The following is a 24,831-nucleotide window of genomic DNA, read 5'->3' on the forward strand; positions in this document are numbered from 1 at the left end:
AATTGAAATAGAATTTGGTGGACATTATGATATTGAGGTACTGTAAAACATGATATATTCGCGGCATGAAATTTTCGCGAATTGGAGCTGACAGCCTTTTTCGCGGCATGAAATTTTCGCGAATTGCCACTGGCGTTCAATGCATGTAGTGTAGACAAAAACTTTCGCTTGCATTTTAATTTCGCGAATTTCGGCGCTCGCGAAATTCGCGAAATTAAAATGCACGCGAAAATTTCTCGTTTTACAGTATAGATGTGGAAGACCTGACTTTTGTGTTTACCAGACAAAGCATTGCCATGGTAACCACAATTTCACCAAAATCTTATGAATCTTATTTAATACTTCCACAGTATTCAACAAAAAAAGGTCAAATTTAGTATGTATACTGTATAGGTGTAGATATGCAAGACACCATTGTGTTAGTATCAGAAAAAGGCATTGCCATGGTAACCACACATTTTTGTATCAAACTGAAGCATAAAAGCTATTGAGGTCAAATTTGGTGGGTATGAAGATCTATAGCTGTGTCTTTGTGTTTGGACGCGACCAAACTCTAGTTCAATTCTTTTTCATACGAGTGTGAGCTGCTGGAGCGGGGTATTAATCACCTTCAGTGATAGTTTTTGTCTTACTAATCAAGGGTTGTCACCCTTTTTACAGTGCTTTTTTGACTGAACAGAATAAAATAAACTTCAGTAGATGTGGACAGATATAAGGAAGTTATGTTAAGGTTCACTTAATTTTACAAAATGGTGATCTTGTTTGCAGCTGCAGAAAGAGCAAAATTAGATAATGCAGTGATGTCATTATGCTTCACAACTCTCCCACTGGTTTGTGGACCAAAATATCATGACCCCCCTCCACCAGAAATAGATGTCAGGCCACCACTTTTTAATGAATATGTTTTGGTAGCCCGATCAGGCTACCAAAAGTTTGTGAATGTGACACATGGTTTTTGTGTATTTTTCTCAACCAGAAATGGGGAGAATAATAACTTGTGGCTCAGTGCTCGATAACTGCACACCTTTGTGCTTGTTGCTGGTACAAAGGTTGCCAGATTGCCATTTTATATACGTCTTCATAGCCAAACATGGCATGTTTATGACCAAATTCGGCAAAAGTATGTTCTAATGATCAAATCTTACTGCCAAAGTTTATCTATTCAGTAATAGAATTAGGTATGTGTCTATGTCAGATTTAATCATATAATATAGAGTATGATGTGTTGTTGTTGAAAATTATGTTTATGACTTAATTCAATAATGAATTTGTTAGACATGTAGTGAAATTAGTCACAGGATATTTGTTTTAAATGAAGCCTTTCTTTTTACCTGCCAATGTTTGCCTAATTATGACTGTCCACAATTATTTTAATATTTTATCAACTCATTTTGTCGTGAATGATTTTCTTTCTTACTTCTTACTTACATTACATAGTACTAGAAGCTCGACTTTATCATTCATGCCACTTTTCAAATATACCATGGTTTACTGAATTACTCTAAAGTTTTTTAGAAATTGCTATTTTTTATGCAGTTGTTTTTGGAGGGCGGGGGAGGATAACTGAATTTCATTGTTGGGCAACCAAAGAATGGATATTGATGAATTTCAGAGGCCCAAATGGGCCTAAAATAAAGGTTAGTGTCAAGCCTCGTACAGTGGATTCCCATTATAATGGAATTCTTGGAATCAGCAGTTTTCTCTCATTGTCATTAAATATATGATTATAATTGAATATATATATATATATATATATAGCGAAAACTTTGAGCAAAGAATCCCTCACATTTATTCCAAAGTTGATTTACATCATTTGGGTTTATGTCAGGTTAATGTGTGTGTGTGTGGCACACATACACACACTATAGCTTCTGACCACACGAGCAAAGAGAGTTAAGGATTTGGGACGAACACCGATCTAGGGCTTTCAATAGCTCAGTCGGTAGAGCACCGGTCTAGTAATCCGGAGGTCTCGGGTTCGAATCCCGATAAAAACCCATTTTCTTTGCTCAAAGTTTTCGCTATTTATTATTACAATTGTTTCTGGGGTCAGTTTTTCCTTCCTTGTTTCAAAAAAAAAAAAAAAATATATATATATATATATATGTATATATATATATATATATATATATATATATATATATATATATATATATATATATATATATATATATATATATATATAAAATACATTGGAATCAGGTTTAATGTTGTGGAATACCTGATATTATGAGTTGAATTGTACCGGCTTCATTCCTTTTGTAGTCTTTTGTCTTCAGTGGTCCCAGACAGCTTGTAAAAATTAAAGTTCCCCATATATATTGATGTACACTCATCAAAAAAAAAAAAAGAAAGAAAGAAAGTAAACACTTTTTCAATTTAGCATTTCTCTTCAAATATTTGGCTAAAAATTAATGTAGTATATACCATATAAAAGGTAATTTAATTGGCTCTCAACCTGGTAAGTCAATAAAAATGGAAACTTTATGCATGAGTGAAGACATTTATTTCCTCTTCCAAGGCACAAAAGTAAAATTTTGAAAAATGAACAAGTTGTCATCTATGCATAAGTGATCTTCCATACGAATTTGGCTTGAGTTACAAGCCAGTTCACAATTCCACTTTGCACATGAGCAGAAAAAAAAAAGGTCATTCATGTCAACAGCCATTTTGGTTAGTTAATACACCAGGATAAGCATCTGTGATGAAATGACTATTCATGTACTTAATTTTTGTAAGTGCTGCTTGCCAGCACACCCGCCTGAAAGCAAAAGTGGAATTTGGCAATATCAATAGAAAGAGATTGTTAATACATTCAATGCCAATTCATGAAATGGATGCTTTCCCAAGTTGTAATTGATGGATCCTTCTGGTCCATGCAAGTTCATTCTTTCTTTGAACAGGATTGATGAATCCCATAAACTTTTACGTAAAGCTTAGGCATTATGTTGCTCTGAAAACGAGTGAAGTGCTTCTGACCAATTGAGAAAAAAGAAAGGTCAATGTGCCTATGACCTAACTCCAAACTGGCTTATTCCCATAGGCTGATATGAATGATATCGTATACACAATGCTGCCCTCGTTTGTACAATCCTGTCCTTGCAACTCCCACATTGTTACCATGTTTGCATAAACAGACTCTATGCAAGCCTCTGAGATGTGATGCTGTTTGCCGTCTTATTCGTCATTCCTTGGTCCTTTCCCTGTCTGCCTTTGTTGTTTGGGTTTTTTTTTTACTTTTTCATCAAAATTGTACTTTTATACTGATATCACCCGGTTGACAGTAATTCAGTGTAAATAAATAACTTTGTATAAAAAACTGGAAAGTTCAATATGCTCAGTGTTTCTTTGGCTACTGCATGGAGCTTGAAGAGGAGCTGCACTGTACAGGGGAGTCCCATATAGTGAAGTCAGATAGGCCTACAACAAGAAGCACAAGTGTTCAACTCTTCATGTGCCACGGTGTCAGGTTGAAACCCCTGTGTGCCACATTATTCTGAGACTACAATGTAGGCATGCTTTTGGAAAACACTGTTTTTCAAATTCATGTAACTTAATGATTTTGTTACACTGAACATGCAATGAGCAAAGTTGTAGAAAATGATGCCAAGCTTTGCTATGATGTAAATTTTATGATAAATCTATGATTACTTTCCTTTTAAAATGAAAAGTAGCTACTATATTGTTCAAGCAGGACTTTTGCACACAAAATAGTGACAGAAACATAGAATTCACTTGCAAATCCAATAGGACACACCACTTGATATCAAGTCACCACATGATAATGCAAGCTACTTATGACAGGAATAGAATCGCGAGTGAAGCATTCAATTTCATAGGACTGTGGCATTTGCCGATGTATTGATCGGTTTGGGCGAGTTTTTGCATTTGAGCAAAATATGTGAACTTGGCACGCCATCGACCAAGTCGGGCATGCGAATGTGGCACTTAAAGAGTTCATGAGGTATATCACCAAGTCCCAATTAGCCTTACCATGTCGGCATATGGAAATTTGAATTTACTCTTACTATGAGATAAATTTGCCTCCACCTCATCCCCCCCCCCCCCAAACAAACAAACAAACAAACAAACAAACAAAACAACAACATACAAACAAACAGGAAACCAGAAGAGAATTTGTGCAGATTTTATATGGAAAATTTGTGGTCCCTAAGCAGAAAGGGTAAGAAGATCATGTGACAATGTCTGTCAAATCATGTCATGTTAGAAACCAACAGAGAGAAAGAAAAAAAAATCATACAGCATTTTTACCATTGCACGCTCAGCAGGAGATATCAGAGCATGTTTATGTACGGATCTCTCTCTCTCACACTGTACATATACATGTATATGCAATGCTGCCCTACTTTGGCAAAAGGAAGCAAGTGACAAAAGTGACATTTCTCGTAAAAGAGCAAAATGTGTCTGTCAATGGACTATCATGATGTCTTATCAGAGCTGCCAACTAGTACTGATTTTCAGTAATTTCTACTGAAATTGGACAAGAATACTGAAGGTTACAAGCAAATTACTGATTTTAGAAATCATTGTCTGTGATAAATTCTATAACACTGTTAAGGATTACTGATTTTCACTCAAAAAAGGTGCAAATTACTGATTTTCAGCCATCATAGTACTGAAAGGCTTTTACAAAAGTTGGCAGCTCTGTCTTATCTAGCATATCTCTCAGTAGAATTAGTGTTTCTGAATGAAATTTGGCCTGGAAGAAGAGCTCATTATGTGAATTATGAAAACATCAATAACTCAAATTTGGATGGTATGTCACTTGCTTCCTTTTGCCAAAGTAGGGCAGAATGTATATATATATACGTATATATATATATATATATATATATATATATATATATATATATATATATATATACAACGTATATACAAGTATATGTATTGCAAAATCTGATGCACTGTACAAAGTCTTCTGATGGAAAGGAAACCTCATTATTCAAGTATGATTATTAGCCCGTTTTTATTTCAACAAACCATTAGAGAGAGAGCAACAACACAGCCTCAGACTTGAACCATTCAGAGATATATTCTGGTACTGCCACACCAAAGTAAGCATGTAGTGGAATGATTCTTTGAAATACACCGTATTGTGGAATTCTATAGATTGCAAAATCTGATGCACTGTACAAAGTTTCCTGATGGAAAGGAAACTCGGTGAAAGATGAGGCGCTCTATTCAACTCCGCTTCCCCTCGTTGAATAGAGCGCCTCTATCTTTCACCTCGTGTCAAATCTTGTACCATCGCACTCGTGACCACTTACTATTTGTATACTTGAGTACTAGAATTATTCGGCATATCGGGAAGAAGAAACTGCGTGCTGAGCAAGCACTTAGGTTAACAGGAAGTACATCAACTTCAAGTGCGCAGAGGAACCACATGCCATTTGAAAGGCAAACATTCCCCATGATGACAGTCCCAAGCTGGTATGTAATCCAATTAAAGTAATTAAGAGTGAGGTAGAGCAAGAAATTGACAGTCACTGGGCACTTAAAGGGATCGTATAGTTTTGGTTGAGACCTAATTTCAGGTTTCTAACATTTTTTGGTGAGATAATGAGAAACCTCTTATGAAATATGAAAGAGCATGTAATTCTATGAGGAATTAAACATTTATTTGATGAAAATTGGTTTTGAAATGGCCGATATCCAAAAAAGAGCGATTCTTATAAAGTGTGGGTCCCACACTTTATTACGATTGCTTTGTTTTACTTTGTTTTTGGATGTTTCAGTCATTCCAAACCCGATTTTCATCAAATAAACTTTGAATTCCTCTTAAAACGGTATGTTCTGTATTACATCATATGTGTTTTCTTGGTATCTCGCAAAAAAAGTTAAAAGCCCAATTCTCATCTCCACCAATACTGTACCTTTAAGGACAAGTTCATCAAAATATATACGTGGTTTGAGTGAATGCAGCAATATCACTAGAACACATCAGTGAAGTTTGAGAAAAAACGGACAATCTGATCAAAGGTTATAAATTTTTAATTTCCAGTGACGCCATAGCTGGATGAAAAGACTACTACAGTTTGTGACATCACTGCAGGACAATGATATAAAGATCTAAAGAAAATTTCGAAAAATTTCATTATGAAAAACATGCATTCCTTTGACTTGTTACTGACATATGTTAAGGGCAATATTATTCCCCCTGCTTTCTGAAAGAGGCAAGGCAAGTGCTCTTTTATTTTGCTAGCAATATGAAAATATGTTGAAATTCTGTTATCCTTCATGAAAAATGGAAAAGTTTCAGCTCTCAAAACATTCTTACACTCTGAAACTTTATTACCTTTTTCTTGTAATCCTTCTCATCCTTCTAAGCCCTCTATACCTCCTCGTTCTCTCTCTCTCACTTTCTCTCTTATTCCCTTTCTTGTCTCCACAGGGTACATCTTCATGCTACCTTCCTCCTCTGGCATAAGTAGAATGTTTGGTCCTCTTCGCTAGGACTTGGTCCGTCTTTCTTGCTACCAGCCCCAAGCAGGTCTTCACTCAATGATATGATCACCAATTCGTCATGGGGTATCTACGTCACCCTGCTTCTATCGCTATCTCGCTCTCTTGTAATACCATCACCTTGTAATACCATCATCTTGTAATACCATCAACTTGGTTCATCTATATCACCTTCTTCTGTCTCTTTCTCTTACCCGGTGTCTATCCCTATCATCGTCTCTGCGTCTCTCACGTTCTTTGTCCCGACGTCTGTCGTCTCTGTCCGGGGATCTCTCCCTGTATCTACCTCTCTCTCCCTCCCTGTCTCTATCTCTATCTCTTTCTCTATCTCTTTCTCTATCTCTATCTCTATCTCTCCCTCTATCCCTATCTCTATCTCTTTCTCTATCCCTATCTCTATCTCTTTCTCTATCTCTGTTTCTATCTCTATCTCTTCTCTCTTCATCTCTCCTCGTTCTCCCTTCCTCTTTGCGCGTCTCCCTCCCTCTATCATCCCTTCTCCGCTCCTCCGCTCGCTGTCCATCTCGCCGTTCATCCCTCCGCTGCTCCTTGTACATTCTGTCTTTCCTGGCATGCCTTTCCTCATCCTCAGATGAAGATGAGTTTGAGCTGTCCCCACTCTTCTCCTTCTTTTTCTTCTTCTGTTTCCTGGCGCGTCTGTTGCCATCATCTGAGGACTCGTCAGTCGAGCTGTCTCTCCTCTTCTTTTTAGTCTTGGTCTGAGAAAGCAATATAGTGCACTCCCGTTAGAACAAACAAGGTCAAAACATAAATCTTGTTACAATGAAGTAAAAATGCAGGTTCCAATCATCATCTATGTACCTTTATACTTTTTTGTTCACCTAAAACAAAATTTCAATATATAGAAAGAAAACTGCCAGTCTCAATGAATTTGTTCTTACAGAAGTCTCCTACTGTATACAAGAGACACAGTGAAGATGCATATTGATGATTGTTGAAATAAAATAATTTATTCAAGTGACCTGTTTCATACCATGTTCCATTGTATTGCTGGCATTATACAACAGTGATTGACAAGTCAGATCTCTTTTGAGAACATTTGATTCCAAGTTTTCTTTCACTTTCAAGTTCACTTTCTTTTTGTTCACAGAACAACTTACAACCCATCCTCTGTCAAATCAGAATCTTTCACAGTAGTGTTCAAACAAATTCTGAATTCTTTTGCAAAAAATAAAAAACACCTTAAAAAAAGGTATTTTCATCACAGTGTATGGATAAATTCTCTCTTATTTCACCAAAATGTGTTCACAAAAAAAGAATTCCTCACAATTGAATCAAATACTTCTAATAGAGGAAGCAGAAAAAAAAAATCCCTTATAAAACCAATATTTCACATCTATTATCACTCATCCCCCAAATCCCCCAAAAGTACAAGTGTTGCAAGAAATCTTCTGTATTCTCTTATAAGATAATCACATCACCTATATTAGAGTGCAGTTTTCCCTGCCACAGTCTGCTGAAACTGAAAGTATGTACAATTCAATAACCATTTTGTGACAAAACTTACAAAGAACTATAGATCAGGAAATCCTGGCTTTTGTATGGTAAAAGCTAATTCAATCCTCACTGTACATAAATTCTGTAACCAATCATATTACTTTCTTATTAACAATAATTTTAGACAGGATCTGATGTGCTTGATTTCTACCACAAAAGGATAGTTTATAATGCAACTTGAGATGGACAGTGAATCTGAAGGATTTATTAGTCAAGCTAGATCAAGCAAGGTCATTTCAGAGTAACCAAACTGAACACAGATCACTACCTTCTAAATGAGTGTTATCTCAACACCATTGCATGATGTACGCCTGCACCAAAATATGTATCCCAGAATAATCACTGATGAAGCTGTCAAAGGTCAAAAATCTTTTTGAGCCAAACCTTGTCGGACTTTCTCCTTGGTCGTTCATCATCGCTGTCATCTGTATCTTCCGAGTTCGGCTCCCGTCTTCCGCCCTTCCCTCGACGGGATGACGTCTTTGCTCTTGCTGCATCGAAATCTCCGCCGTCATCGAGCACCAAATCATACTTCTTGCTGTTGGTTGCAGTGACGGGATGGTCAAGGAAACTGTTTAGGACACAGAGCTGAACCACTTGAAAGCAGCATTTAGTTGTTGATGATGACATGATAATGATGATGATGATAATGATGACGATGATGACATGATAATGATGATGATGACGATGATGACGATGATGATGATGATGATGATGATGATGATGATGATGATGATGATGATGATGAAGTATGTACTATTAACATCCATAAATTGACAATTTTTGGTATTTGCAAATGAAGATACTTTCTTCATCTAATTGGCTACATGGCTGAAAACATGAATATCTGTCCATAAATGACTTTCTTCTTTCCTACATCTAAAAGAAAACAGATTTTTTTTTCTTTATTTATGAAATGCCAAATGTTTCATTACAATCAACAAGTACGAAAGTTATAGAATATTATTATTCATTACTTTTACATGTTAGACAAGCACATATTCAAATTAGATGACTCTCCTGTTAGGCTACATACTGTGAAGTTAAAGGGGATGGCTAGTAACTGATCAGTGGGAATCAGTGGGAATGCTGGGGGATGATTGTTCCAATCCTTGAGGGATTCATTTAAGAGTACATTATATATCTATTGTTGTGTGAAAATTATTTGCTTCAGAATGGTCTCATATTTAAGTAATGTGCAGTTTAATGCCCCGTCACTGTACAGGCATGCTAACCTGGAAACATTAAACTGCACATTACTTGAATATGAGACCATTCTGAAGCAAACTATTTTCACAAAACAATAGATATATAATGTACTCTTAAATGAATCCCACAAGGATTGGAATAATCATCCCCCAGCATTCCCACTGATTCCTACTGATCAGTTACTAGCCATCCCCTTTAAATTATCAAATCAATATTTAATGAGTGAGAAACCTAAACAAATTTAAAACTCTGCCATTAGCAAATCTTTACAACATTCTCATCAACTCATCAAATTGTGACAGATTATCACTGCTTGAAAACACATTTAAAACATTAAGATTCCACACTAACCTCCTACCGCACCATTTATACATCAAAAATAGGGAGATTCCAAGCAGCCGTCAAGCAGATACTTGTGTGCCAAACAATAATTCACAAAACAGAGACTGAGGCAATCAGATCCATGTGGCAAGATGCAATTAACCCCGTGTGTGTTATGAGTGCCCATTGGTACAGAAAACACCACAGCATTGTACACACTGTCCAAAGTCCCTGGCACAGAAAGGGTTAAATGGTTCAGTGTACATGGGGCCTCCTGCATTGTCAGGAAGACATAACAGGTCTACCACCATTCTGACTGGTTCATCACACTGTACGGATTAACTTCTATACACTGCGATGAGTTTTATTTTCCAAATCAATGAATCCTGCATTGAGTTGAGTTTACTGTAAATACTGATTGACACATTGCCTTTCATTGATGCAAACAAACACCAATAAATCAATGTTTGAGTAACAGCCACAAGAAAAAGAATCCCACCCGAATATGCAAACCCAAGTTTTTGTTTTATCACAGCGATGACTCAAACACTGAATAATCGGTATTGATCTATTTTGATGAAGGGCAATTTGTCAAATCAGTTGCTAGTTTTTCTCTGTGTCTTTAAAACACCTCTATACCAAGCCACACATTGAGAGTAATATAGTTAGTACCAAGAGTGAGAATGATAATTATAAGTGATATGTTCCACAGCGTCTAAAGGCTGGCATTGTTGGTAAAAAGGATACGAGTCCTTGCTTCTCCTGTCTTTGATGGCATATTGAGGGCGCTGTTCAGCATTCTGCTGTATGAGTGTACCTAGAGAAGACAAGAAATAATGAAAATCAAGATTATTCCTCAATAGATTCAAAACCAATTACTGCTGTATATTTGTGGTAAATGAAAGACTTCTTATTCAAGTCACCTGGCATTCTGGGCTGCTGTCATTACAAAGTCTACAAAAAAGTAGATCTAACACACAAAACATATCAGTGTTACCCAATACTGTTAAACTTATGCTGATATAACGACAGAAAAATCATCTAAACAGATATCTTTTTATCTTTTTGAAAGAGCCTTATACCAATTCTGTTATTTGAAGATATACCTGTACTGTTTAGCCGTTAATAGTAATGGAGCCATTCTCAAGACAGCAAAGTGAATTCGGATATAAACTTGAAAAAGGATAGATCTATGTAAACAAGGCATAAGTTTGTGGTTTGTAAACCAAAATGAGAACATCAGAACAGAAGTTAGACTGGAAACGATATGACATCAGACATCCTTGTGTGCTAATCTACAAGTGTGAAATGAAATTGGCTAAATGTAAAATGTTGTTTTTTGATTGTTTGCTTTGCTTGCCAAATACGTCAACTCTTCTACGAAACATAACACAAGATCCATACCTCTTGAGTTCATTTTCAGCTTGGCCACAGACTGGCTGAAATCGACATGGATGCGGCGGTCATCGATGAGGACGTTGTCCATCTTGAAGTAGGCCTCCTCACAGTCCTCCTCCTTCAAAATGAGATGGACAGAAAGAAAGAAACAAGTTCAGGACCAAATTTAAGACTCAGACCAGTAGGAAATATGGGTTAGTGTGCAGCAGTGCTTTATCGTCAATATCATTATCAGTATCATCATTATTATTACTACTTTCTCATGATTATCATCACTATGTCTATTATTCCCAACATCTTTACTTGGCAAAGCCCAAGAAAAAAATGATATTACCTAATCTATTACATAATGTATTATATACGATACATGATGCAAAGACTCTCGGGCATGGGTGCATCAAGAGCAGGTGACAGGGTAAGGGAAAGACTTATTAACAAACCGGTAGTGTTGGGACAGCCTACTTAAAGACCCAGAAGCTTGGGGATACCATGCTAGCCCGACTTCCATGTATTTGGGAATTCCCCTAACAAATTTTGTACAGCTTTGTCAATGATCTCTATGTAAGTACACACACAGCTATGTAAGTACACACACAGCAGAAGCACATGTATCTCGACTAAAGTCAAATGTTTGACACGGATCCAGGAATTCTGTAAGGGGAGGCGCCTTTACAGAATTAATGGGGGGTGCACACGCATATTTTCTTTTTATTTCTTCTGTTTTGACAAAAAATAAAGGGGGCGTGCACCCGGCACCCCCTGGATCCGCCACTGCCGATGAGCATGCACAAATTAAGATTGATTAACCCTGGGCCTCCCTCCTTCACACCCATATTAGTCCATGGGCCAGGCCAGATATTGGTACCATCTGAGGTGGCAAAACCTTTTTGGTGTCATTTTGTTTGTCGGGCATAGATATGCTTATCAAGCTATGATAGCATTTCCAAATGAGTAGCTTAGTCATAGTAAATGAATTTTAAACCAATTTGGTCTCGTTGTTATATCCCTGTACTTCTGAATCGAGACCAACCGCTATACAAAGAAGAGCACTGTTTTCTGTATGTTCACAGGTGTTCTGTTGTAAACGCGGTGCGCGTAGTCTTTATTCAAGGCAGCGAAGGGAACATCCAAGGGTTGTGATGTCCACAGCGCTTAGTCTAATATTCAAGACGGCGAAGGGAATATCCAAAGCTTATAATACAGTGTATATCCCTTTATCTAAAAACAACAACAACAAAAAAGCAATTTCTCATGAATTTTAGCGTATTTTTCAATTATTTATCATTTCCCGGTGAAAACGCTACGTTGAAAACGCTAATACCACGCCAATGTCGCTTTATTTCCATCCAACAATGAAAGATTATGCAAAAACAATGTAACGGTACACTACAATACATTATAATTAATAATGTTGTAAATGAACAGAGTGATTTTTGTTTAAAACTGATGTATTTGTTGAGAGGGTGGTATAAAAACAGTATAGATAATCCCTTTTATTAGGAACTTTAGATATGATAACGGTACATTGTTCTAGATAAAGACTAAGCGCACCGCGTGACAGCTGTGGACATCATAACCCTTTGGATATTCCCTTCGCTGCCTTGAATAAAGACTAAGCGCACCGCGTTTACAACAGAACACCTGTGGACATGCAGAAGGCAGTGCTCGTATTTGTATAGCGGTTAGTTTCGATTCAGAAGTATAGGGATATAAAAACGAGACCAAATTGGTTAAAAATTCATTTATTATGACTAAGCTACTCATTTGGAAATGCTATCATAGCTTGATAAGCGTATCTATGTCCGACAAACAAAATGACACCAAAAAGATTTTGCCATCTCGGGTGGTACCAACAACCCATTTTTCGGCTCTTGGCCCATGGACTATATCCCTTGACTCACCCTCTCAAACTCCACAAAGGCATAGCATAGAGAATCCCCAGTGACCTGATCCTTGATGACATCACAACTGCAGCAAAAAATAGAGGGCAAGAAGTTGGAGTTAATCAAGCATCACATTGTATTCAGTCATATCATTTTGTTGCTGCTTCTTCTCACTCGTACAGAAAGAATGAAAAGGAATACATGAAGAGTTTGTTTGCAAAAACCGATAAGTCCATATTTGTCAAATGGAGATATTTGCGATTAAAGGTCAAGAAAAATAAAGGGAATAATAAGAAAATTTTTGCTTCTTTTGACCATAACTTCAAAAATATACCTTTATATGTAGTGACCAATATATCATTTAAAAGGTATTATTTTGTACTTTATGACAGAGACCGTACTTCAAAACCTTCAAAAATGGACTTATCGTTTTTTTCAAACAAACTCTTCACATCCTCCCAAGCAGATTATAGCCTGTTTACTGTAAGATCAGAAACATTAATGGCATGATACTTTGTAAATTGGAGCCGACGGCTTTTAACATGGCATGAAACTTTTTGTGAATAGCCACTGCAATTCAATTCATTGTGCTGACGAAAACCTTTGACATGTACTTTACTTTCGCAAACCTTTGCTCCTCATGAAATTCCTGAAAGTTTCATGCATGCAAACATTTTTTTTTTTGTCTTACAGTAACTAGAATATGTTAAAGCAGCTTTGTCAACTGAATCTAATGTGTTTTTTCCCCTCCAACCTCACCATGTTGATGTATACCATGCCAAACATACAGTAGGATTATCTGTCTACTGGAATATTGCCATAAAGGAGAGTGGGTTAATACAATATAAGAGATATACAGGTCTCCTGATCACCAGAGCAGCGCACCGTGCCTTCATGGAAATCCACCTTCATGGTGCTCCACCTGAGGCAACTATTATTTAAAAAAAAAAAATTAAAAAAAAAAAAAATCTTAAGATTCCAGGATTACATTCAGGGATCACGTCCCCTAATAGATACCTGTAATACCCTCCGAAGTCTGGGATATTTGGGCCCAACCCAGCACCCCCAGCAGCATCACCACCATTTGTACAAACTATAATCCCCTCCCTCATAGATGATTCCTGCCCAGTTTGGAGCAAGTTCGGCCACCAGTTTTCAAGAAGATGAAAATGTCAAAAATGTGAAAATTTTATGATGTGGGCATTCTTGCTGTAATACACAGATTTGATGAGAAAACCTCTGGCATCATTTGACAACATTTGCAAACACCAAAAAATCTTAACATAGGTTAAGTCAGTACATACATCACACTGCACTTATTCTTTCCATCAGGATTCCACCTCAGATTCCTAGCTCACCTTGAGATTTTCCCAAATCGGGAGAAAATGATCTCCAGATCCTCCGAGGTGGTGATGGGGTTCAACTTGCAGACAAAGAGAACATTCTCTGGAGGTTTGACATCGGCATCCGGAAGATCTCCTATCTGATGATGCAAGAATGAGAGGTAAATCGTGTAAATGGTGCAGGTATAGCTGCTGAATTGAGAACAAACACAATAAGACTAATAATGATAGATAATTGAGGGACGCTGTTCACTACAAGTATCACAATGCCATCAAAAAAAAAAGCATTTGAGAAAGCAAAGTGCATATGAAAAATTTTTGTCTACTCAAGGCATTGAGTGCCAGTACAATGCTGTATACCATACAAGTAAGTTGACTTGTCTTGCAGACCGTGCAACCTCTAGACCTAGTGTGTGCTTAAATATGATGCCCTTCCTAATTTAAAGCAGGGTACCCTCTGTCCACGATATTTCCTTTTACAGAATAATAAAAGCCTCCAAAACACTGAGTAAACACAAGAGACCCGCGGGTCTAAAGCTCACCTGAGTATCGCAAGTTCACCTTTCACGCAGTCACTAATCTAAATTATTCACAGCTCTACTAAAATTTGACCAGGCATTCTCAAGTAGAAGATGAAAATGTACAATAAGGGCCCACATTTTTTAAGACTCCTTAATTTGGGGGATTATGGTCGCCAGTATGTGGAAGTTTTATGCCACACAAAAGGCTGACGGCTCCAATTCGCAAAAGTTTCATGCTGCGAATGCTTCTGGTCTTAAAGGCACATGGTCCCGGTGGTTTAGTCAAATGCGTACACGGGCGCACGTCGCGCAAGTTTCCTATAGAGATATATGCTATCGACTCCTTTTTGGTGCTTAAGCTGTGACCCATTCCCCCCCCCCCCCCCCCCCCGAGTCCGAAGAAGTCCGATCCACTGTAGTCAGTGGTCTAATTACAGCTCGGCTCATGATTTGGCTGAGGGGGATGACAGTTTTGCAAACTTATTTTGTGATGTCATAATAAGAAGCACATAAGCACGCTTCTTGGCATCACTACAGACTGCGTGACGTGCAGAGAAGACAACTAAGGCAATGTTACCTAGCAACACCTACGCGCTTTACTCTTGATGACAGCTCAACTTCGGCAATCTTTGTATCAATGCTAACAGTGATCGGCAGTATCATCAGCAGTGCCCTCTACACTCCCGGGACTATGTGCCTTTATAGTAATCATATCGACAACGGTGTTTGCATCTGTACCATCTCAAGAATCTGTGCGTTGGCCTTGGCTTCTTTCTTCTTCTCCATCTCTTCCAACTCTTCCTGCGTCTTTTCCTCATCCTCCTGCAAATCCTCGTCGGCTCCAATCCTCCCACTCTGGAGGAAAAGACAGTAGAAAAACAAAACAACCAAACAATCTCCATGGAAACAGGTCCAAACATTTATTGGCTGTCAGTCCTTTTCAACTTTGGTTTAGGTTTAGGTGTGGTAATAACAACACAAGTTGAGTGAATCTGGCTAGAGTTTTGAATAATTTGCAAATTCATATCAAATTCTTTGTCACATGAAAGAGCTTAATGAAAGCAAGATACTATACTTACTGAAAACTGTGTAAGATATATCATACAAACACAGATATGGGTAAGTAGGGAAAATGTTTTATTCACAGAATAATTTTATATGCTTAAAAAAACTTTCTAGCATACAACACATCATAACTTCTTCTTTTTTTGTGTGTGTGTGATATTGATAATGGAGTGAAAATTTGCGTCGCATTTAATTCTTACACAAAAACATTTGGTTCACCTGCACATCTTGGGTATCTCCTTAAAAAACAATAACAACAACAACAAACAAAACAAAGAGATGAAATTTAGCATGCCACCACACATAGAAGTCTGACAAGACAGGCTATCATCTACAAACTAGATTGATTGATCAATCTCAGCACTGGGAGGAAAGAGCGTCAGCCATACCTCAAGCTGCTGCTTCGTTGGCTCTGGTGATCTGTCAGGTATCTCGAGGCCTTCGGGGTCATCAAACGGGTCGTCCAGTATAATGGTGTGGTTGATTCTATAAACAAAATTTCATTTCACTCCATCTCATTTATTCTCATTTTCAACAATGAGCATTAGTATACAAAACATAGCACGAAAAAAGCAACATATATGTTCTACACACATTTGCACATAATACAGACATAATGAATTGAGAAGGTACATGTCATATATTTTCATTTCTAACAAAGAGAATCAGTATACAAAACATAGCACAAAAAAAGCAATATATATGTTCTACACACATTTGCACTTAATATAGACATAATGAATTGAGAAGGCTATTGACGCATGATCTTTTTAAAAATGTTGAAAATGTTGAAAATGGAGGGAAAGTTAAAATACAGAGCTTGTATTATGCATTCCCCTCAAAACCATCATTAATGAGGTACAAAAACTTAACCATATACAGACAGAGAAACGTATATGTTAAGTGACAACAACACATCAAACATTGAAGACAAAACTAAAACCCTACAAAGCCCTTTACAATAAAACAAGATGTATTTTTATGCACCAGTACAAACACTTCCAAGAGGAACATCTTGGTATGTATACATGTATGCCCTCCTCAGCTGATCAACCTCAGCAGCATTCAGCATTACAGAGGAATACCAGACCAGTTTAAAGTTAATCCATTGAAAAGAAAAAGTAAAATCTTATAAGCACAACAGTGAAAATTTTATAAGACTCAGATAAGTATTAGGGAAGTTATGAAATTGTTAAGTTTCTTATTTTTGACATACAGTTCTTGTACGGTTAGATATGAATATGCAAATGAGTGGGCTGATGATGTCATCACCTCACAATTTCTTGTTGATTGTGTACAAACAACTTACAATCTATTTTTCTGCTGTATCAAGTATAAAATATTACATTATTCTGGCTAAATTGGTTCAATATAATGATCGATCACATATATTCGGATTTTAGACTGGGGCATGAATGAGTTCAAACAATTTTTTTTTAAAATTTGAAATTCAAAGATTTTTTGTGTTCAAAGTATGTGGTAAGTTGTGAGGCAACGATATCGTCAATTCACTCATTTGCATTCATTTTGTAAGTTCAAGAAGTATTTTGGGAAAATTAGCTAAACTTTACAATAGCTAAACTTTCTAAACTTTTATCAGATTTTGATCAAATTTTCACAGTAGTGTTTAAAAGAATTTACTTGTTCACAGCAGCCTAACTTCTAACTGGCCTGGAATTCCCCTTCTCTCTGTAGTATCAATAGCTACTATACTCACCTGATGTCCTGGTAAGGCCGATTCTGCTTATCGCAGAAGGTCTCGTTGATCTTGTCCAGGACATCAAAGCCTTCGGTCAGCTCTCCAAACACGGTATGCTGGCCATCCAGGTAATCCAAGTCTTCCCGGAGGGTGAAGAAAAACTGCCCAAAAGGGATAGATACAGCCAAGGAGAGTAACATTGAGATGTAGCAACATGTTCTGCATGTGCCAATTTCATCTATTTTCTTCAAAGGGGCATTCCAGACAATTTTCATAATTTCACATCCTGTAGTACATAAATCAACAGCTCCAAGTACAGATTTGTGGAATTTGCGGTCCTTGAGCAGAAAAATCAATACTCTGAAAAACCCAAATTACACTGAACAAAGATATGACATAGGAGCCTCGCATATTTCAGAAATGTAGCAACGTAATTCCATTACAATACCACGTGTTTAACAAGTTCACCTGTGTAGAAATCATGCATGCCTTCTTCTTTTCTTCTTTTGATCCCCTACTTCTGCATTCTCGTTGTGAGGCTGCCATGTCATCATCCTTGTTCATTGTGATTTGTTATAAATGTTGAAAACACTCCTATTCATCATCCCAGTAACTACAAATTCCGAAACTCTGTACCCAGTGTAACCAATTTATATTTGTTCCTATGTAAAAGTCTGACAATCATCTGGAGGTCTCCTTTAACTCACTGTACACTCCAAGTGCGGATCAGCACAGAAAACCCCATAGCGTCTTACACACTGTCCAAAGTCCCTGGCACGGAAAGGGATACTGTAATATTTGAGCCAGCCAATATGATTTGATACTCCATGATCATATATCAATCTGTACAAAACAAATACATCTCATTTTTTATTATACTGGTCACTCTGCTTTGCAAGCTCCCCAAAAATTTTCACAATTCTTTTTTTTTTTTTTTTTTTGGGGGGGGGGGGGAGGGGACCATTTTGATGTATGTTTTGGCATAAGAAATGACATGCTTTGAACTTTTTCTCAAATCACCTACACTTTCCTATACTTTCATTGTACAGTTTAAGTAGTTCTACTTAAGAAACCCCACTTTCAACTTCTTTTCTTTCTTTCTTTCTTTCTTTCTTTTTTTAAACAATAAGTCAGGTGTTGTCTGTGTGTGTTGGTTTCTTTTTTATTATAATGAAAAACATGGCCAAGTATCTGAGAACGCACAATTACATTTCAAAGAAATTATACTTTAGTATTAAAAATGCCTATGAATGAGAGGCATTACAAGATCTCCTAGGCATGCGCCAGAATTTACCTGCGAGCCATGCATGTTGTCTCCGTTGTTGACCATTGAGAGGGCGCCCTTCTTAGTGTGCTTGATGCGTGGACTTGTCTCCATCTCAAAGTATCTGGCTTGATCGCCCTTTAACATACTGGCAGAGAATAGAAAGAAAACAGTAAGTTAAAGGGTACAGCACAAATTACAAATTTTTGCAGGAGAAAGTTGTACCATAGCAGCTACTTTCACGGAGGCACAATGTCCCTCATTTGACTGTTTCCTAAAAGAAAATAAACGAATAAAAACTTTAATTGTATGCAGACTTTAAGATCATATCTCGGAAAAGAATAAAAAACAAAAATAAATGCAACTTTGTCAAGATTTACAGCAGGATTCTTCTTGTTGACATCAGCAAGAACCATGAATGAGATATGAGAGTATTTCTGGAGCAGTTGTCCATGCTACATCAAACAAGCAAATTCTGCTGGAAAATTTAATCACAGAGTAGGTTCTAAGAATCATGTGTTCTATCGTCCCACATATTCAAAATGCAGAAGTATTCTTCCTATGGATTTTCTTCTATTCCTCTCACTTCGAGTGACTACAGCTATTGGATCAGGATTATCAGCCACACAAGAAGGTGACAGATTACTCACCCAAATACTGATTTTCCTCCTTTTCCTGTGCCTGTTGGATCACCGGTTTGTGCCATGAAATTTCTCTGCATAGAAAGAAGAAAAGTAAAAATAAATATGTCAATTGATAACCTAAAGCAACATATCCATCAACATTTCAATGATATGGTTGATAGTAACTTCTTTATCCCTCAGTGCTTGGAGTTATCACCTTATCATTCAGCTTTGGGGGGAAAAAAACACATAAAATGAAACAAGAATTACAGTGTAATTCCAATCTCCAAATCAAAATTTAATGACAAAATATAAATGTACAATATCTGAAGTAACACTGAGGTACAATAGATGTTGTATCAACAAAATATCTGCTTTGAGACCATGAAATGATACAAAAGTCACATGAATTTAACAAGTGATACTGACAAGCCATTCACACTAGTGCTTGTCTTAAGCATTAAAAATCTCCTGTAACTAAAAACATTAAATTAGTTGATCATCTTCACAAATATTATGTAAACAAATGTTGCATAGTCATCAATTCAGAACATGTCTCATATGACAATATTTCACAAAATGATTAGATACCGGTAGTCCACCCTCAACCTAATATTACCTGGGATCTATTCTAGACTTTATATTCTGTAGAAAACAGAGATGTTTTAAAGGTGCATGGTCCCGGTGTTTTAGTCAAATGCGTACGCGGGCGCAAGGCGCAAGTTTCCTTTAGAGACCTACACTATTGACTTCTCTTTGGCGCTTACGCTTTGGCCCACTTTCCCCCCGAGTCCGAAGAAGTCCGATTCACTGTAGCCACTGGTCCGATCACAGTTCGGCTCATGATTCGGCTGAGGGGGATGACAGCTTTAGCAAACTTCTTTTGTGATGTCATAATAACAAGCACATAATATGCACGCACCCTGGCATTACTACAGACTGCGCGATGCGCAAAGAAGACAACAAAGGCAACGTTACTTAGCAACACCTACGCACTTCACTCTCGATGACAGCTCAACTTCGGTAATCTTCGTTATCAATGCTAACGGTGGTCGGCAGTATCATCAACAGCGCCATCTACACTACCGGACTATGCCCCTTTAAACAAAAAGAAAAGATGGGATTCTTATACAAACCTGGACGGAATGAAAAAGGCAGAAGTTGAAGTATTTGACTTTGCACAGCTTCAAGAAGTTGAGACAACCTGAGATTGAGATTTGGAAGAAGCACGAAAGAGGCATCTGTTTTGCAATTTTCATAACATTCATACAAAGTGTAGGGCAGGAGCAAAACTTGGCGGGATGGAAGAGAATATTATTGGACGCACTGCACTAGATCCTACCTGTAATTACCAACATTGATTAATGAGATTGAAAGGGCTGGTACAGTGGTAGATACCACAACCATACCATAGCATATTATTGGTCTACGCGAGTGACGATTCAGTTTTTAACTTTCCGATGCGAGATACTTAAAAATGAAGCTTAAATAGACAATTGATAATCATTTTCATAATGCAGCTGTCATTTGTATGACGCACCTCTTGACCCCCGGGATAGGTGCGTCAAAGTACCAATGTGCGTCATACCTTTTAGGTACCATGACGTACCCTCCGTCACAAAAAGTGACCCACCTCTATGAGACATTGACGCATTAACCAGTCAAAATGGTGACGCACCTCTTCGTGAAAATGACTGACCCTTGACACACATGTTATTCGCAGTACGTGCCAGACTGGAATGCTGCAGAGCTCTGTGTGCGCTCACGCAATTCGCTGCCTGCGAACTGTGTACACCGAACGGAACTTCGCCCGCGTGAATCCCTGTCGCCTACGGACCCTGGATGTTTACTTCGATCGCCGTGGTACTGTATCCCCATGTTGTGGGCGGCTGGGGAGCGTTAGTATAGTAGCTTAGCTGCACACTGTAGCCAGCTGCCACTACACTCCAGTACCCTGTTTCGATTCGAATCGGGGTAGAAGCGTTCCGTTGTGCAATGTCTGCTTCTTTTTCTCTTCTTCTTCATCCGCTTGTCCCTTGCCTCCCAAGTATGAAATGATTTGTAGAGTGTTGTGTGTGTTTTTTGTAACGTTATTGCATCATTTTTCTGCAAGGAAGAGGTGAGTTTCTGTTCGTGTATTGATGTGCACTGCAGTATGTGCAGGTGAAAAGCGTTCGAACTGTCTTTCCCGAGTATCGTGGAAGCTCGATGTATTTCTCGGCCTATCAAAGGAGATCTCATACAACAGAATACTTATAACAAACTATTTTCCGGTCAAATTGAATTGATTTCCTTTGTTTTGTATCGTTTATTGACTTGATCCTAAGGATCTTGTGGCAATACCGAGTTTCCAATGTGTATTTATTTTCACCATATTTTCGCGTAGCTTTCGGTGCTGTAAACTGTTGCTAGGGCCTAAGCCTACTACTAAACTTACCGTTCTCCACTGTCGTTTCTCACACATCGTTTGGTACGATTTCTTCCATTTTATATCACTTTATCCGTTCCCTTTATACTTTGAAGTATTTGACGTAATTCTTTCAAGTGTCTCGCACTGCTATTTTCGTAACGGCGATTTCTCCGCTTTGCTGCAATACTTTTTCGAATCGAAGCGACGAAGTTTGATACCAGCCGCTGTAGTGTGCCGTGTGTTGTCTTTTCTAAATATTTGTGTTGTTGGGAGGTGTTGATACTTTGTATTTGTTATTTATTTTTCTTAATGTTGATAGGAAAAGGCTAAAATGGTCTGAGTGATGTCTGATGGTGATGATGATAACTATGCTGGTGTAAAAAGACGGCTTACTGTGAATGCTGAGCGTACGTGCCGTTCGTTCCATGTTACTTTCCCTCTTATTCTTCTTTCCCCCTTACTCTTCTTTTCCTTTCCAAGAATGATAAAAAAAAAAGAAATTACATACACCTCACAACAAAATAGAACCACGTGCTACCAACCTTCGTAAAGTTAAATCTAAATGTTCAATATCAGCAAAGAATAAGGGGAAAGCACGAATGACAATAAATTAGAGCGAAGAGATTGTTTTACATGCAGTCTCTTCGGCTCGAAGAAACTTGACACCCCACCCCTCTCCCCTTGTGGAAATTTCCACAAAAGCATGTGCCACACCCAGGTGCATGCCAGACGGAAGAATGCGCGCACTGGAATAAACAGCGTGTAAATATCATGGAAATATCGATCGAAGAACCAGCTCATTCGTTGAATTAAAGGAATCATTGCAAAGATATCGTGATTCTATAGCCTTTCTTTTGGCGCATAGTAGGAAACATCAAACAGTCGAATATAATGTACTTGATCGAATATCTTATGTTCCCTGAACAATAAAAAAAAGATCGATTAATCAGTCAATTAAAAATGCAACTGAGCCAGAAATACTTAAAAGGTCTCGTATGCCCAGAGAAATTCACTACGAGTAGGTTCAATGAGATGCAGTCATCACCTGGTTAGACAACAAAATCATGACAATTAATTTCAGTTCACGCTCATGAACTGCTTATTACTTATCAAAGTTTCGGCTATCAACATTCGTTCGTAGGTGTTTTTTTTTTTTTTTGTATGTTTTTCCTCGTGAAAGACGTAATGATTTCTTCGTATCGAACGTAGACTGCATGTTTACCGTTTATCCAAACAGTAGGCGCCTAGGCGTACTTTCTGAATATATTCAGAAATTTCTATCAACATTTTAAATATATTACAAGACTCCCAAATACCAGTTGAAAAAAATTAAGAAATCGAATTTTTTAGATATGAACAACAACAACAACAACAACAAAAATGCGTAGGAAAAAACCACTTCAACCTCGAATGACTTCGAATTTCTCTAAACCGTTCCCTAGTTCATGGACATCCCATAGAACGCGTGTTTTGATATACACGTTGCTATGGCAAACTATCTAAGAGTTTCGCGAAACTACGGCCTGGCCACAGTAATTTTTTCCGTAACCTCCCGCCTCCCCTTCCCCGATTCGAAAACAGCTTGATTGAAGCCCCTGCCTATTTAAACACGAACCTTATCAAACCCAAGTTAGGTACATGGTTTATATGGCTAGTGTTTAAATAGAATTTACTATTTTAAGTTAATGCAGGTTTTAATAGACTCTCAGTAATGTTAGTTCCATAATCGTTTGTATGTGTTTTGGGGCCTGGCCTCTGCCATGCCTCGCCTTCTGTATACGTATGTACGCGTGTACTGTATGTATACATGTACCACATGGTCGACATCACGCACGTGGTTTTCGTGCTGCAGGTTCCACGGTCGACGGTCGATGCTATACTACAGTGAATGCGATTGAAGGATAGCGAGCTTCGCGATGCCGCGGGCTGTATGTGATGATTTTAATCACAAATCGTGTTTGGTAGTGTGGTTTTGGAGCAAATTTGTACTCAAACTTTCTGAAAAGACCTTTAGTCTGACATCAGATAGAAAAAGAAGACATACGAGAATGAAGTGAGTATCAGTATGTTATAATAAAACTGATTGAAAATTGTGTCATTTTCGCGTTTCCAGGAGCCGGTGAATTCGGCCGACTCGCGATCGCGAGTTTGTTTTATTCTGTTACGGAGGGATACCATGCCCCATGCAAGAAGCCTCGCAAAATTACATGACGGTCCCATTAACGAACCTTTTGACACACTCTGGTTAAATGACCGACTATGACGCACATAATGGGTCAGTATTGTGACGGACATTTTGCTCCCGTGACGGCACCACGCGTCATCAAATTGGTGGTACTTGACGCGACCATGACGCACATTTCCCGGGGGTCAAGAGGTGCGTCATACAAATGACAGCTGCATAACAATCATTCAAAGTGTAGGGCAGGACCCAGGAGCAAAACTTGGTGGGATGGATCATGGAAGAGAATATTATTGGACGCACTGCACTAGATCCTACCTGTAATTACCAACATTAATGAGACTGAAAGGGCTGGTACTAGTGCTAGTAGATACCATACTCACATCGATAGCATAGCAATTTGGTCGACACGCGTGTGCAGTGGTGAGGATTCAGCTTTAAACTTTCTGAAGCTTAAATCATTAATTCATTAATTCATTTTAATTTTTAAGATTATTAATACTTAAAAATTTAAAAATGTGATAAACTAATCCGAACAGATGGATTTTTCGATTTTTCTGTCTAATTCAGCTCAGACTCCATCAGAGCTGTCTACGGCACAGAGCTGGAAAGCTACCACCTAATGCAATGACCAATGTTGAAGCACGTTCATCACTTGCCGATATACGATTTGTACAGTCCCGCTCTAAGATAATTGTGTTATCATCTTGTAATTTCGGCGCGTGTCCACATTTTCAAAAGCACTATCTCCTATAAATGAGGTGTCATACTCACATCTCGGCCTCTCCTCAGGATACAGATCAACGACAAGATCTCCTGCCGTTGTTTCCAGAAGTACTGCCATAAGGGGAAAAGTTTACCACTTCAGTGGTAGCGTCTGTTTCACAACGGTGCCACTCACGGTAACAAACG

At 38.0% G+C, this 24,831-nt stretch overlaps 1 protein-coding gene across 1 annotated transcript; it reads right to left on the reverse strand.

Annotated features, from left to right (window-relative positions):
- Window positions 1–4,970: 4,970 nt before the first annotated feature.
- On the reverse strand, window positions 4,971–24,831 carry LOC140242687 (peptidyl-prolyl cis-trans isomerase-like 4). The gene is made up of 13 exons (XM_072322448.1): window positions 24,694–24,831; window positions 20,464–20,531; window positions 19,355–19,419; window positions 18,735–18,852; window positions 17,459–17,601; window positions 16,131–16,227; window positions 15,415–15,531; window positions 14,171–14,295; window positions 12,831–12,897; window positions 10,936–11,047; window positions 10,279–10,348; window positions 8,386–8,539; window positions 4,971–7,202 (listed from the first exon to the last, which is right to left on the reverse strand). Exons 1-13 carry the CDS (start codon window positions 24,761–24,763, stop codon window positions 6,651–6,653), a joined length of 1,758 nt encoding a protein of 585 aa, XP_072178549.1. The 5' UTR covers window positions 24,764–24,831; the 3' UTR covers window positions 4,971–6,650.

The sequence above is a fragment of the Diadema setosum genome, chromosome 19 (assembly GCF_964275005.1).
Source record: "Diadema setosum chromosome 19, eeDiaSeto1, whole genome shotgun sequence".
NCBI classification, from domain to species: domain Eukaryota; kingdom Metazoa; phylum Echinodermata; class Echinoidea; order Diadematoida; family Diadematidae; genus Diadema; species Diadema setosum.

What these genes read in the sequence shown, in the direction of transcription:
- LOC140242687 (XM_072322448.1), bottom strand. Translation starts at nt 24,763, where the DNA reads ATGGCAGTACTTCTGGAAACAACGGCAGGAGATCTTGTCGTTGATCTG. An exon ending in TCCTGAGGAGAGGCCGAGAT is followed by an intron (nt 20,532 to 24,693) that starts GTGAGTATGACA and finishes TCTCAATCTCAG; the next exon opens with GTTGTCTCAACTTCTTGAAG. An exon ending in GCTGAAAATGAACTCAAGAG is followed by an intron (nt 10,349 to 10,935) that starts GTATGGATCTTG and finishes TGTCTTCTCTAG; the next exon opens with GTACACTCATACAGCAGAAT.